Source organism: Phaseolus vulgaris, unplaced genomic scaffold (assembly GCF_000499845.2).
Source record: "Phaseolus vulgaris cultivar G19833 unplaced genomic scaffold, P. vulgaris v2.0 scaffold_23, whole genome shotgun sequence".
Lineage (NCBI taxonomy): Eukaryota > Viridiplantae > Streptophyta > Magnoliopsida > Fabales > Fabaceae > Phaseolus > Phaseolus vulgaris.
In genome coordinates, this window is record NW_027174092.1 from 46,055 (window position 1) to 61,481 (window position 15,427).

Here is a 15,427-nt window from a genome sequence, read left to right on the forward strand (position 1 = left end):
TGATGACTCCTCGTGGTTGGTACTGAATATGGAATTCGGATAATTCTATCGTCCATCCGATCATTCGTCCGGCTAAATCTGGTTTAGTGAGAATCTTTACGATGGGGTAATTTGTCCGAACAATAATACGATGATTTTGAAAATACATACGCATTCGTCGGGCAGTAATGATGAGAGCCATAGCCACCTTTTCGATAGTTTGGTATCGGATTTCGGCGCCATGGAGGGCGCGGCTAACGAAATAAACTGGTCGTTCTTCAAAATTAATTTCTTGCACTAAGACTGAACTAACGGCTTCGTGTGAAACGGCGAGGTAGACTATGATGGGTTCTCGGGCGTTCGATTTTTGGATGACCGGCGGGGAAGATAGAAAAGTTTTCAATTGGAGGAAAATTTCCTCGCATTCGGCCGACCACTCAAAGCGAGATGCTTTTTTCAATAATCGGACGATGGGTCTCGTTCGTTCTGCAAGTTTAGGAACAAATCTGGATAAGGCGGTGAGCCGGCCGATGAGTCTCTGAATTTCCTGAATGGAGTTGGGGCTTCTCATTTCGGAAATAGCTTTACATTTCTCAGGGTTGGCTTCTATGCCTCTATGGGTGAGCATAAAACCTAAGAACTTCCCCCCCTCGACGCCAAACGCACACTTGTCAGGATTGAGTCGCATCTGGTGCTGGCGGAGGGCCTGAAAAACTTCTTTTAGGTCAGCAATATGTTGCTTACATGAGTCGGACTTGACCACAATGTCATCGACATAGACTTCAACGTTCCTGCCGATCATGTCGTGGAATACATGGTTCATTAGTCTTTGATAAGTGGCCTCGGCATTTTTGAGTCCGAAGGGCATAACTTCATAGTAGAAATTATCGGAATCAGTCATGAAGGCTGTCTTCTTTCGGTCGGCTGGGTGCATTTGGATTTGATTATAACCTGAGTAGGCATCAAGGAAGCTGAGGATGTGATGTCCGGCCGCCCCATCAACGAGACGATCAATGGTAGGCAGAGGGTAAGAGTCTTTTGGGCATGCCTTATTGAGGTCCGTGTAGTCAACGCACATTCGCCATTTTCTGTTCGCTTTCTTTACCATAACCACGTTGGCTAGCCATGTGGTGTAATGGGCTTTCCGAATGAATCCGGCTTGTAACAATTTATCGGCTTCGTCACGTGCGGTTTGGCGTCGTTCCTCGCCTAGATGTCTTTTCTTTTGAGCTATTGGTCTAGCCTCTTTATACAGTGATAATCGATGAGTGATGACCTGTGGGTCTACGCCAGGCATGTCAGCGGCCGTCCATGCGAACAAATCGTCATTTTTGACAAGTGTCGTGTCGATGGCCATTCGGTCGTCTGGCTTCAGTGAAGTGCCGATATGTGTAGCATGGCGATCGTCGCGAAGTGGGAACGGATGCAAGTCTTCTCTTGCTTCCATACGGGGATCGTCCATACGAGGGTCGAGATCAACAAGGGCTATCATTTGTCGACGGGACATGCGCCATCCGGAATGTTGGGTCGGGGATCGTCCTCTTTTTTGCGGGGGTCGGTCGTCCGGATTGATCGTGTAGAGCCGTCGAGTTGGCTCACTTTTCAAACTTGCGACATAACATTCTCTAGCGGTTTTTTGATCGACATGGATTGTTGCAATGTCGTTATTTGCCGAAGGGAATTTCATGGCTAAGTGTGGGGTGGAAACAATGGCTTTCAATCTGTTGATGGACGGACGACCGAGCAGGATGTTGTAGGAAGTTTGGGCGTTCACCAGAAGATATCGTACGTTTATTGTTTTGTGGAGACCGTCTTCCTCACCAAAGGTTGTATATAAGTCTATATACCCCTTAGTGTCGACCCGTTCACCTGAGAACCCTACAATTTGTTCGTTATAGGGTTGAATATCTGATTCTGGGATGCGCATTTTCTTGAAGATTTCCCAGTATAATATGTCGACCGAGCTACCTTGGTCGACCAAAGTCTTGGCAATTGCGAACTTGTCAATTTCCACGGTGATTACCATAGGGTCGTTCTGGGCTGGATCTATGGTTGTGAAGTCGTCGTCAGTGAAAGTGATTGGAGGTATGTGTGGACGCCTCCTCGTGGTAGCATGAGCGGACTGGATGTCTCGGAGATGTTTCTTTCGGGCGGAATTCGAGCACCCGCCACCGGCAAAGCCCCCGGCTATGTAATTTACTTCGTGGTTCGGTTCGCCCAAGGTAACGGGTCCAACAATCATGTTGATGACTTCGCGGACTCGTTGGCGAGGGTGGGTGTTTCGGTCGGGACTTGTGCTGCGGGAGCGTGTACGCCGAACGGGGCTTTCACTGCGTTTCCGCGAAGCCTAGCTATGGTCAGTTCGACGTTTGTAATCGTTACGGTATGACCGGTCGACACCACGGGATGGACGGTCGGTACTCCATGGTGGGGATCTTGAATTCCTTGTCCTCTTGACGAACTGCCGCAAATGGCCAGCCTGGATGAGCTCTTCGATTTTGTCCTTCAACGCTTGACATCCTTCGATCGTGTGACCGAAATTCCGATGATACTGACAACGCTTAGCAGTATCTGCATTTGGTGGTGTTTGATACTGTTTTAGTGTCGGAATTAAATTCGTTTGCAGTGCTTCATCTAGGGCTCGTCCCCTCGGAACAGTTAAAGGGGTGTAACTGTTAAACCTGGGGATTCGGCCTCCTCTGTTCCGGTCGGACCTTGGGGTGGTTCGAACGGTCCGTTCGGTCTCGAATTCCCTTTCTTTGCTCGGGGTTTGATCTTTGAGAACTCCGGATCCAACAACTTTGAATCGTTGGTGATAGTCAATGTGTTCCTCAATTTGCATGAATTTGGTTGCTCGAGTTCGAAGATCTTCCATGTCTTGAGGCGGCTTTTTGATGAGACTTTCGGTAAAACGGCTCGGCCGGATGGCCGAAACTAAATGGTGTAACGCGACTTCCTGTTTGAGCCCTCGAATATTCATGCATGCCTTGTTGAATCTATCTAAAAAGGTTTTGAGAGATTCACCTTTTTCTTGTTGTACCGCTAGGAGAGACATGGAGGACATGTGATGCGGTCGGCTGGTGGCATATTGAGTGGAGAATTTCGCGGCTAGGATGTCAAAGTCGTCAATGGAGTTCGGAGGTAGCTCTGTAAACCAGGTAAGAGGTTCTCTCTGAAGCGACGTGGGGAATACTTTACACCACACATTATTATCTGTGGTATACAAAGTCATTTGCGTCTTGTAAACATTTAAATGCTCGTCCGAGTCGGTCGAGCCGTCATAGAGTTTAATGGCGAGGCCTCTCCATTTGTCAGGAAGTGGTGTGGTGATGATTTCGTCTGTAAAAGGATGACCCCTTTTACTTGACTTTCTTTCGACTGTTTCAGCTCTGGAAGCAGGATTGGTGTCAGCCGGTGTAGGTATGCGAGAGGCGGTTCGGTCGACCATATGGGATTGGCCTTCTCGTTTGGGATTATCGACCTGTCGCTGGAGTCGTGCATTCTGCTCTCTCAATAAGGTGATCTCTTCCTCTTGGCGGCGTCTATTCTCTTCGTGTTGACGACGGTCTTCCATCCCCTTTTGCTGCAGTTCCTCCATCTGAGTTTGGAGGGTTTGAATCATAGTCATCTGTTCTGCCATAGCGTCGTTGTTGTTCCTTGTCGCAACCATTATAGCTTTAAAAATTGAAATTTTGCCTCGGCCCCACGGTGGGCGCCAATTGTACCTGAACAGAGAGATGGGGCCCAGGCACGGTCGGTTGACATAGTATAGTTGCTGACGTGTCGGTCTTCTTCTCCTTCAGTCGGTCGCTCCTTCTTGGTGTCTCCTTCGGTCAGGCGGGGGAGGGTACCTGCGAAGGCACTCCGACGCTCAAGTAAGTATGAGATTCTAAGTGTGGTTTAGTAAGTGAATGAAAACGTACCTTTCTCTGGCTTGAGCACAGTATTTATAGGATTGCCTAATGGGCTTTCTATCCCTTGGGCTCAGGGTGGTTATGGATAGGTCTTGCCAGTCGTGCTCCGGAATACCCGGGGAACATATCTTCTTTCAACGCGCATTCCTTATTCTTCGAAGGTGTATCTTAACCACCTTAGCTTGTCACGAGTGCACTTACATTTATTATGCGTTCGGTCGGTCGACCACGTGTGCTCGTCCGGTACAATATATATATTATTTTTTTTATCATTAGGGACCGAATTAGGAGGACACATTGATATCTAATACTCACCGATCTCATAAGAAAACATGTTAAAAATAAAGTATATTAAAATGAGTTAAATCATATAAAAAATTAGATAATACAATTTTAATAATGATACAAATGTTTTATCTTGATTTAACAGTAAAATGTATATATATATATGCACAATAATTAAAGAAAAATCTATAATATTATTATTATTATTATTATTATAATATTTATTATTATAATATTTATTGCATCGAAGAGAAATATGAAAAAAAAGAAATGAGATCACAATCAAAGAGATAATTGGTTCAACCATATATATATATATATATATTTTGGTGTGTGGTCATTTATAAATTTATGATACTATTTTCAGTTTATATATTTACAAAATTATATAATAAAAATCAATTTTTTCATATTTTATTTGTTATTCATAATAAATAGTTTGCAATTATTTTCACAATAATTTTTCAAATTCCAATTTATTTATAATATACAATTTGATAAATTATTTAAAATGTGAATTTATTATATATTCTATTATATAAAAATTATTTTAAAAATAAACATGTATAGTACGGAAAAATATACCAGTTCTCACATAAAATTTAGATTAAGACCAGTTTAAGCATATATATTCAAACTATATTTTTAACATATTCAAATGGAGTTATAAATTAGTTTATTTTGATTTGATTTTTTTCTTCATCTATAATCAATTCTCCCTAGTTTTCTTGTACGCATCACAAGGTGAAATAAATAAATAAATAGAAAGAGAAATTGGGATATAGATACACTAAATTAACCTTACAGTAGTAGAGTAAATGCAGAAAGATTTAAGATATGCTTGTGGAGTATGCTCATATATGAAAAGTGGAAGAAAGAGAGAAATATGTCTTAATCAACAACAACAAACCTAATAATTGAATAATGAAGTAATGCATAGCACAAGCGTGTCTGGAACATCCACGAGGAGGCGAGTGAACATTGTTTACGCAAAGTCTGTTATTTATATTTTGTCGTAACAACCAAATACCTCTTTCCAATGGATTAATTAATTTAAAGGTTTGGAGAAGCACCCACCAACTCTGACCTTACAAATTAAAAGACAACCTCAAAAAACTGGAAACTAATCTAAAGTTAAAGCAGACCAAAACAGAGCATAATCTCTGTAAGAAGGAGAGAAGAGAGAAGAGGAGAGAAAGTTAAAGGCTTTTTCCTTTACTATTGATTGAAGAATCTCCCTCTCTCTCTCTCTCTCTCTTCTTGGACTCCTTTGAAGGAAGAAAAGAAAGAAAACCACCCTCTCTCTTCTTTTGGAAGAGGGTCTCTAAACAATACTTGTCTCTCTTAGAGATGTTTGGGTGCAAGAGTTTACTATGCTGGGACTGTGTCCCTGAATTTACTGACCCTGATCCACTTCCCTTCTCTCTGCCTTCACCCCTTCCTCAATGGCCACAAGGTATGTAAGTCCTTAGCATTGACTTTTTGAACAAGCTTTTCTGTTCTTTTCTTGAATTCACTCATGGGTTTCCTTTTTCACGCCCCTTTTTGTGGTAGAGTTACTGGGATTAGGAACTTTCGTTATTAATCACACGAGAGTCTAAACTTCATACATACTGTATCATTTGAAAAAACAGTTTTTGGTCTGTTAATTTTCATGAGTTATTCATAAACCAGACTTTTAGGATCGGTCGACTTTTTTGTTTTTTGGGGGGGAGGGGTGGGGGGTTCCAAAAGTGTAGAATTTGAGTAAACTACGGAGGTTATTGGATCAAAATTGATATTTGTTACTATTTATACGTCCTTTTCTTTTATCAATCATCTTGCAGTATATTCTGAAAACAATTATTTGTTTGAAAATAAGTTTCAAGAGAATTTATACACTTTCTGTTGACAGACTTGGGGACTGAGTAGATAAACTTATCCAAAAACTCTTATAACAGAAGAAAATACGAAGAAAAAAAACGAACAAAGTTTCTCTATAAACTAATTTGTTCATGGATAAGCCAAAAGTATTTTTTTTTATTGATGCAACAGAATTCTACAAAATTGCCCATTTATGAGCTAGTTTTAGCATATAGAGAACTTATTTTATTTTCCCTTCTTATTTTCTTATACCTTAAGTATTTTTGCAGGTTTATCCGCACATATCTTTAAATTGATCACCTTTAGTAAATTCACAAGGATGTTGAGAAAAGCCGATTGCATAGCCTAAAGAAATTAAAAAAAAATTCGATGCGTTGTTATTAATTTGACTGCACATATACCATCAGTATGAACTGAGAGGATGCCTTGTTTTACTTTATTTATATATAAAATTTGTTTGGATGTGAAGTAGTGTCATTAATTCCATGATTGTCTCGTTGACCATCTTCCATCACTTATTGCTTCACTTCAAAAGTCCTTTAAAAGATCTTGTTTTTTAAGGAGGGAAAAGGTTCATGATGTTACCCTTTTTTCAACCCTCCTACTGGAATCTCGTATCTTCTGACTTCACACTAAATGTTTTGTCAAAAGTTGTGAAGCTTATTGATGGTTTCCTTTGAGAATTAAACAATATCAATTACTGCTGCACTTTGTGCAGAACTTACAGTTATCCAAATCTTCCAATCATACAATGCTAAGCCTAGCTTGTACTTTTGCTTGATACTTATGCAATTGTGCATCAAGTAAGCATCTTTACTGCAGACAAGATAATTGAATTATTTCTGTCAATGAGCTTTTAATTCTGTTTGGTTCTAACTAATTGATCTTCTCCGGTTATGCTGTCAAATCTTTGTGGCTTTAATATCTTATTTATCTAAACCTGTGAGTGATCTGGCCAGGTGGTAGTTTTGCAAGTGGAAGAATATGCCTTGGAGAAATAGAAGTTTTGAAAGTAGAGAAGTTTGAGAAGGTTTGGAGATGCACAGGTTTGCGTGGGAAATCGTTGGGTTTCACATTTTATAGACCTTTGGAAATTCCTGAAGGCTTTTTCTGCCTTGGTTACTACTGTCAGTCTAATGACCAGCCATTAAGAGGATATGTTCTTGTGGCACGGGAAACTAATGCCTCTGTGTTGGAATCTCCTGCTCTAGAAAAACCACTTGGCTACTCATTAGTATGGAGCATTGATTCACATGATGAATGTGTTTACTTTTGGTTGCCAAACCCTCCAACTGGTTATAAAGCCATGGGCATAGTAGTTACTAGCAGTCCTAATGAACCTGAAGTTGAAGAAGTTAGATGCACGCGAGCTGATCTCACAGAAACTTGTGAGACTTCTGATCTATTACTTACTGTAAAGTCAAAATATGCAAAAAAGGCATTTCAGGTTTGGAATACAGAACCCTGTGATAGAGGTATGTTAGCTAGCGGTGTGTCTGTTGGGACATTCTTCTGTGGTAGTGCCTACTTTGATTCTGAAGAAGTGGTGGATATTGCATGCTTGAAGAATCTTGATTCTTCCTTGCATGCGATGCCAAATCAGAACCAGATTCATGCACTTATTCAGCATTATGGTCCCACTGTATACTTTCATCCTGATGAGAAGTACTTGCCATCATCAGTGCAATGGTTTTTTAAGAATGGTGCAGTTTTGTATACTGCTGGAAGTAGCAAGGGTAAAGCTATAGAATATAAGGGCACAAATTTACCTAGTGGAGGAACTAATGATGGTGCCTTTTGGATTGATTTGCCTACCGATCAAGATGCAAGAAACAATCTAAAGAAGGGAAACATAGAGAGTGCAGAACTCTATGTTCATGTAAAGCCAGCATTAGGAGGAGCCTTTACTGATATTGTGATGTGGGTTTTTTGCCCCTTCAATGGACCTGCAACCCTTAAAGTGGCACTTATGAACATTGAGATGAGCAAGGTAGGTGAACATGTAGGTGACTGGGAGCACTTCACCCTTCGTATAAGCAACTTCACCGGAGAACTATGGTCTGTATTCTTCTCTCAGCATAGTGGAGGTCAATGGGTAAATGCATTTGATCTGGAGTTTATCAAGGGAAATAAGCCTATAGTTTATTCATCAAAAGATGGCCATGCTAGTTTCCCTCATCCTGGGACTTATCTTCAAGGACCATCCAAACTAGGAATAGGAGTACGCAATGACGCAGCTCAAAGCAAATTTATTGTGGATTCAAGCATCAAATATCAGGTTGTTGCAGCCGAGTACCTTGGTGAAGGAGTCATTACAGAACCATGTTGGTTGCTATATATGAGAGAGTGGGGTCCTACAATTGTATATGATTCACGTTCTGAGATAGACAAGATAATAGATATGCTTCCACCATTTGTTAGATTTTCTGTGGAGAACTTATTTGAACTATTTCCAACAGAGCTTTATGGTGAGGAGGGGCCAACAGGTCCAAAGGAGAAGGATAATTGGCTAGGAGATGAATATTGCTAGTTCTGCTTCAGGCTACCATCTTGCCGTCTTACTTAGCCACTAGCCATGCCTTTTTAACTCTCCATCTTAAAGCTGTTGTTTTTCCTGTCTCATTTTAACAGGAAAGGAATTCAAACTGATAACTAGTGTCTTCATTTCTTGGTAATAGAATGTGTTCAATGTGTCACTGTGGAAGAGGAGAAGAGGAGATCATCATCTATCAGTTGTAAAGGGGGTGTACCATACATAGTATCAACTTATGTGATTATTGGTAACGTGAAGAACTATAGTTCTCTGATGTTTTAGTTGCTTAAAAGAATATACATAAGCACACAAAAATTTGTGAGAAGAATGACAGCAATGTACATTCTGATACACTCTTTATTTGATGAGTTTCTCTAATTATTTTGAGATTCTTAATAAATTTAATCAACGGAAAAAAGAGTGAAATAGAAAGTGTGTTCAAGACAAAAAAGAAAACTATGAACATGTACTCGGTTGTATACTCATTTGTGAACTTCGTGTTTAGTGGGAAATATAAGAAATTTTAGCTAGTATTTGGAATGTTGGTGATCATGAAATTGGAATATCTTTGCTGTAGTTTTATATTAATAAACTTCAGTTGGTTTGATTGGAATTGGGAATTTTTGTCTCATCTTGGAAAGTCTACCTGTCAACCCTGTCATAAAATACGTTTTTAACTGTCCAACCCTGTCATAAAATAAATAAGTTTATGAATGAAAGAAAAAAATATTTTCGCATCGTGCCATTTTTTTAAGTGTAAACTCGACTTTTTGTGTTGTGGGAAAATGAAGGGTATTTCTTCCTCCACCCCATCAGAAAGGACTACAATAATTCTGGAAGATTTTAAATAAATCCTAACCCAGCGTAGCATGTCCCTCTCTCTTCTTTGCGTTCTTTGTTGACACTGTTTCCTGGGAATTCCTTGCGATTTTGGTGCGCTCTCTGTGGACATATTTATGTGTATTCTGGTTTATTGCGGTGGTTAGTGAGAGGGTTTGGAGTCGTGTTGTTCAGGGGAGAAGAAAGGTAAGGTTTTGTTTTTTATAAATAACAAATTTGGAAGCCATTTGGGGAAGTGCATGCATTTTGTGTTCTGGGAAGGGTATTTCAGAATGATTTTTTTCTCTTCAGGATTTCCAATTCCAGGAATAACTTTGCATTACGTACACCCCATTCTAGAATGCGTTTTTTTGGCTTATGGATTTGTGATTCTGGAATTTATTTTACCTGTTTCAGATTACCTATTCTAGAAGTCATTCTCAAAACCTAATTTTCGGAAACCTACACGTCCCCATAACCATCCACATTAGTTCAACACAACTCATTGCTTACCGGAAACCACTAATGAAGCCTTCAAAAACAACCCAACACCTCCATTGTAGCTCTTTCGAACTCAATGTTTGATGCAGAAATCTTCACGATCCCGCCTGTAACCCACACACTCTATGGAAACTACATTTTCAAATTAAAATGTGAAGGGTAATTTTAATATTTCAAAAAATAATTGGATGCAGGAAGAAGAATGATGGGGTGCAGTAAGAAACAGTCGAAAATGAATGTTCAATTTAATAATTTTTAAATAATTAGGATCCTGCGCAATTTAGAAGTTTTTTTCATGTAACAATCATTGAAAAACAAATTTACCTTATTTTTAGGCTAATTTTCCCTACACCATATCACTTATTACATGCCCCCAACACTTAGATAGGGTTTTACTATTTTGTCCTTAGTCATTTAAAATAAGACTTAGGGTTGAAGTGTAGCACGGTTCATTCCACGGTAAGCGATTTTGGTGCATGACGGAACACGGAGACTCAGCGATGGAGGGCGAGAGTTGTGGTGCTTGATTGGAGTGCTTCAGTAGTGGTCATCGTAGAAGTGGTCATTGAAGAAGAAAGGAAAGTTTTTCATGGAAACTGATGCTTTTCGGATATGGTTATCCGAATGTAGAGTTTTGTTTAGGTTGGACTCCGGATGTCGAAATTTGGAGGTGTCCCAGATGACGTGATCCGGAAGAACCAAATGTAAGCAAAGGAGTCCGGATAAGTAAATCCATAAACATCCTAGAAATGAAAATTCAGAAGAAAAAATGCATTGTGTTATGGATAAAGAAATCTAGAAGTGTTCCAAATATGTAAATTTGGAATTTGTTGTATTTTTTCTTTCATTTGAGGTCATGGTGAGGACTAGAGGAGGAGGATTGATGGAAGAAGGCTAAGCTCAGGCCCAACAACTAGGTCAATGGTAAGGAAGATTAAAGAAGACTAGGACTCTACTACTGATGGTAGAGAAAATTTCCTATACATGTTCAAAAATGTCATAAACTTAGTGTAGAGTAGAATTTATTTTCTTGTCAAAGTAGAATAAGAATTTTACTTCTATTTTTTTGGGATATAATTAGGTTGAATTAAGACAACTAAAAACCAACCTAGGTTAAATTAGGGTTTCTAGAAACACCTACTTTAACCTTGGCCGGTCCTTTAGACCTAATTTGAGCACATGATACACACCATGTCACGCCTTCCATGTGAGCTCAAAATAGACGCCTAATTCAAACCATTTTCCATTTGAATTTCCCACCAAGTTTGTACACCAATGGCCAGACCCTAAAACTATATAAAGGGGTGCTTGACTCATGTTTTTGTAAGATTAATGAATGAGTGAAATTGCTACCAAAGTTGTTAACCTTTCTCACTCCCTTGTCTTGTCTCTTTTGGATAGACACTTTAGTCTTCTTCTTCACCTAGCTCAAGTGGTATGGCCCAACCAATCACTCTCCTTACCTATAAAGCACCTTCAAGGAATCCATAGCTCCATGAGAGTCATCCTTGCACGTTTCCTCCATTGAAGCTTTTGCAAATCATCCAACAATTCAAGAAATCAATTCGGTCATGAAGGAACATTTTCCATCAAGGATCTTCTAAGGTAGATCGCGTGCGACCAATTGCATCTGTGAGAAGAAAGCATGGTGGTGTTAGTAATTCAATTGGAAATGAGGAATTTGAAGACAATGTTGAACATGAAGAAGTAGAAATTGAGGATGAAAGCTATCCAGGAGGGCCAGCGAACAAGTCATTGTTGATTAATTATGAAGATCATATGGTGTGACAATTATGGGATGGTTTGGTAAGTAATGAAGATTTAATATATGACTAGTTAATTGAGTGTGTTATGTATGTATTTGTTGATGATATTTGTTGATTATTGTAGGATCCTGATGAACTTAAAGTTGTTTCTCATGAGAGAATGGTGAATAAGTTGGGAGAACCACATGAGCGCATAGAGGTTGCAGTGTAAATGTCTGGCTTAGGTGGTCTCTTTCATGCAAGCTATGGGAATGTAGGTAGAAGATTGCCTTTTGCATTCGTAGAGATATGGCATGTAGAGACTAACACATTTCATTTACCTATTGGGGAGATGACCACCACCTTTGATGATGTGTCAAATTTTTTGCATCTACCCATTGTTGGCCAATTTTATACGCACCAGAGATTAGATGCAGATGGAGTGAATGACTTGTTGGCAGAACCCCTACGTGTTTGCCGTGGAGTTGCAACTGAAGAGACAAGGCACTGTCGGGGAGCTCATGTGCGCCTCAGCTGGTTGAGAGATGTGTATGAGAAGGCAATGGACTGTAGCAGCCATAGCGTATTTGTTTCACTGACAAGTGTGCTACTTCAGTCAGTTTCATATACTTGGGATTTTTTGTATATTTAAGGCTGACGGGGGGATATGCTTGGGCAACAACCACATTAACCCACATGTATGAGCAACTAGAAGATTGTAGCTACGCAAAGACTATGCAACTAACTAGTTATGCAACTTTGTTGTAAAGTTGGATTTATGAGCATTTTCTCTTTACAGGCATGAGACATATGCAATTCGAGTATTCTGAAGAGGAATCCCGTTGTATGATGTATGAACCAGGAAAAGTTACTTTAGTTGTAGTTGTGTGGTTGCAGCTAGATACAATCCTTATTCTTAGGTTATATCAAGTTTGGAAGTTGGAGACAATTGCACTTGCCTGAACGTGTTCTCCATCAGTATGGATACGTGCAGAAGATGTCTCGGTACCCATCTATAGTTAAAGATGGCAATTTGATTACAAATGAAGTGGATTGACAATGGTGGTTGCATTTCAATGATTATGTCATACAAGATATGGACTTAGCACCTCATCTCGACGCTTGCGTTGAACAATATATCAAGTGGTTTTGATTTGTATCGAATCCATGTGTCATTGACATGGCTGAGGATGACCGTCTTAGGGTCATACCCTCAGAAGCACCTGCATACGAAATAGTTCCAACGCATCCTCGGGAGACGCATGTTGAACATCCTGCTCAGTGGGATGTATGAACCATTTATAATTTTTTTTTATTTATGTTGATTTGTGTCTAACATTATGATATTCATGGTTGTGGGGTATTTGCCATAGAATTACACAATCATTGCAACAATTAATTAATGATGGTCATTTAGTGGAGGGCACCCCTGTATGGAAAGGAATACAAGCAGTCTTGAAGTTAGCACGAGGAACGACGAATGATAGAGTTGTTTATGTTAGAGGGCATATGTAGGAGTGATTGAGGTATTATTCATGCATTAGAGCAATTGGTTTTGTTGTAATAGTTGCATTCATGAACGTTGTTGTTTGAACTTCAACTATGAATTCATTTTGTTTTAATGTCAATTGGTTTATATTTAAGTGTATTTGGTGTGTGATTTTGTTTATATTATTTAAATTTTGTGCATTCAAAGTAGCAAAAATACAAGTTATTACTAGCAAACACAACTTTATGAATATGATGATATGTAAGCTTGCTACTATGGATATGACCATCCGTAGGCATTGGAGTGCATTATGGATAATGAAATTCGTAAGCATGGACATGCATTCTAGATAACAAAATTCGTAAATATAAATATGAATTCCAGATAATGAAATTCATAGTCTTTCTAGTGCATTCTAGATAATCAAATTCGTAGGCATGTTAATGCATTCTGGATTCGTATATCCGGTGGATAGGTGAAAAATGTTTTCTCATGTGAAAGAACAATCACATTTCCTAGTTTCACTTCGACTGATATCTATGTCCTTTTTTATCTACCTCCTCTCTCACAACCTAATAATATGTATGTCATCCTTTCTCGTAGCTCGATCCATGTATCCGACCTTAATATAACAATAACAAATCCATAATTATAGGCAACACTTCTTGTCAACTCTAAGAGCTCATCTCGATTAGCAAATACCTACAATAACATATGCTAAACTTATATATCATTCATAAAGTACACTTCACACATCATGACTAAAATAAAAACACATTTGATATTACCTCATTTGTAGTGAACATCTCACTACACTCATGTGCCCTACGTTCATTATTTAATGCATTATAAGATATTGACTACTCCAGATCAACATCATCTAATTCATCTCACAGGATAATCTCCCCTAAAATTTTCATGCATGAATCTACGGTATCCATTAACACTACTGTATAAAAAAATACATGTCAGGAAGCTTAACATTTCAGACATCCATGTTTGCAACACAAATAATCCATTTCTGGATCTACTCATCTGAAACTGCTAATTGACTTTCGGATATCACGATCTATAACGTTATTAACACACCCAACAATGACTTTCAGACACCGAAATCCGGAGGCCTCTTTATACATTCTGGATGTGTATATCCATAATCTACACTTAATAGTTCTAAATATCTACATTCTTAAGTCACTTTCCAAACACCGATATCCAAAAAAACAGTTTTGCGCCATTGCCTCTACATCCATCATGCATAATGAAAATGCTTACCTCAAAACACAACTCTACTGTACCTAACAACAATGCATCGATCTCTATCACCATAACAAACGACTACACCACCACCTCCACTAAAGACGCCTACACCATCTACACGAACTCCTCTCCAGGTTTTTTTTTCAAATAAAAGTGACAAGGATCCTTTAAGGATTTAAAAAGGTAGGATTCACGTGAAAGGAGAATTAGTCTATTTTTATAATGAATTCCACTTCATGGTGATGAATCTCTAAACTTTTTTTAGTAATTAAAATTAAGTCAGAATTAAGTTATTTGCAAATCTAATTTTCCTAAAAAAATATTAAAACTAAAATAGTAGAAATTTTAATTTTATTAAATTACTTATTTAATATTTTTTTATATAAAATACTTAAATAAAATAATTTGATTGATAAATCTATTTGCATACTTTATAATCACTATTTACTTTACTCTTTGTTTTAACTTGAAGTAGTAAATTCTTCTTATCACCTTATTGAATAATATTTGTGTTTTTAAAGATTATTTTAAAACTTTAATTTGAGTTATTTCAGTAATGAAAAGATAATTACTAATATATTAAAAAAATTAAATACTTGTTTATAATAATAACACAAATTATTCATTTAAATTATAATATAAATTTTGAATTGTTATTAAATAAATTTTCACAATTAAACAACTTCAATATTATTTATTTTAAATCACAACACTTTACATAAAAATTGATATTTTTAAAAAATAATGAATACTTTAAAAAATAACTGTAACATAGCTATCACATCACAATTTAATTTAATATATTACTCCATATATTACATAATTTACTTAATAAATTTATGCAAATCATTAAAAGATCTAACAAAGATGTAAAATATTATTAATTTTAATTAATATTTTTATTCTATTTTATAAAAAGAAAATCTTCTTTATCTCTTTTTCAAATATTCTTTTATTATTTTACTTTAATACAATAAATTTTACAAATATCTAATCAATTTGAAAATAAATATTTATCAAACTTAACTAATTCATTTAT

General features: G+C 37.8%; 2 protein-coding genes across 2 annotated transcripts; one reads left to right on the forward strand and one right to left on the reverse strand.

Moving 5' to 3' along the window:
- Positions 1-2,326: 2,326 nt before the first annotated feature.
- Positions 2,327-3,649, reverse strand: LOC137817245 (uncharacterized). The gene has a single exon (XM_068620497.1). It carries the CDS (start codon positions 3,647-3,649, stop codon positions 2,327-2,329), a length of 1,323 nt encoding a protein of 440 aa, XP_068476598.1.
- Positions 3,650-5,150: 1,501 nt separating this feature from the next.
- On the forward strand, positions 5,151-8,952 carry LOC137817237 (hypothetical protein At1g04090-like). The gene is made up of 2 exons (XM_068620484.1): positions 5,151-5,634; positions 7,001-8,952. Exons 1-2 carry the CDS (start codon positions 5,529-5,531, stop codon positions 8,569-8,571), a joined length of 1,677 nt encoding a protein of 558 aa, XP_068476585.1. The 5' UTR covers positions 5,151-5,528; the 3' UTR covers positions 8,572-8,952.
- The last annotated feature ends 6,475 nt before the right edge of the window (positions 8,953-15,427 follow it).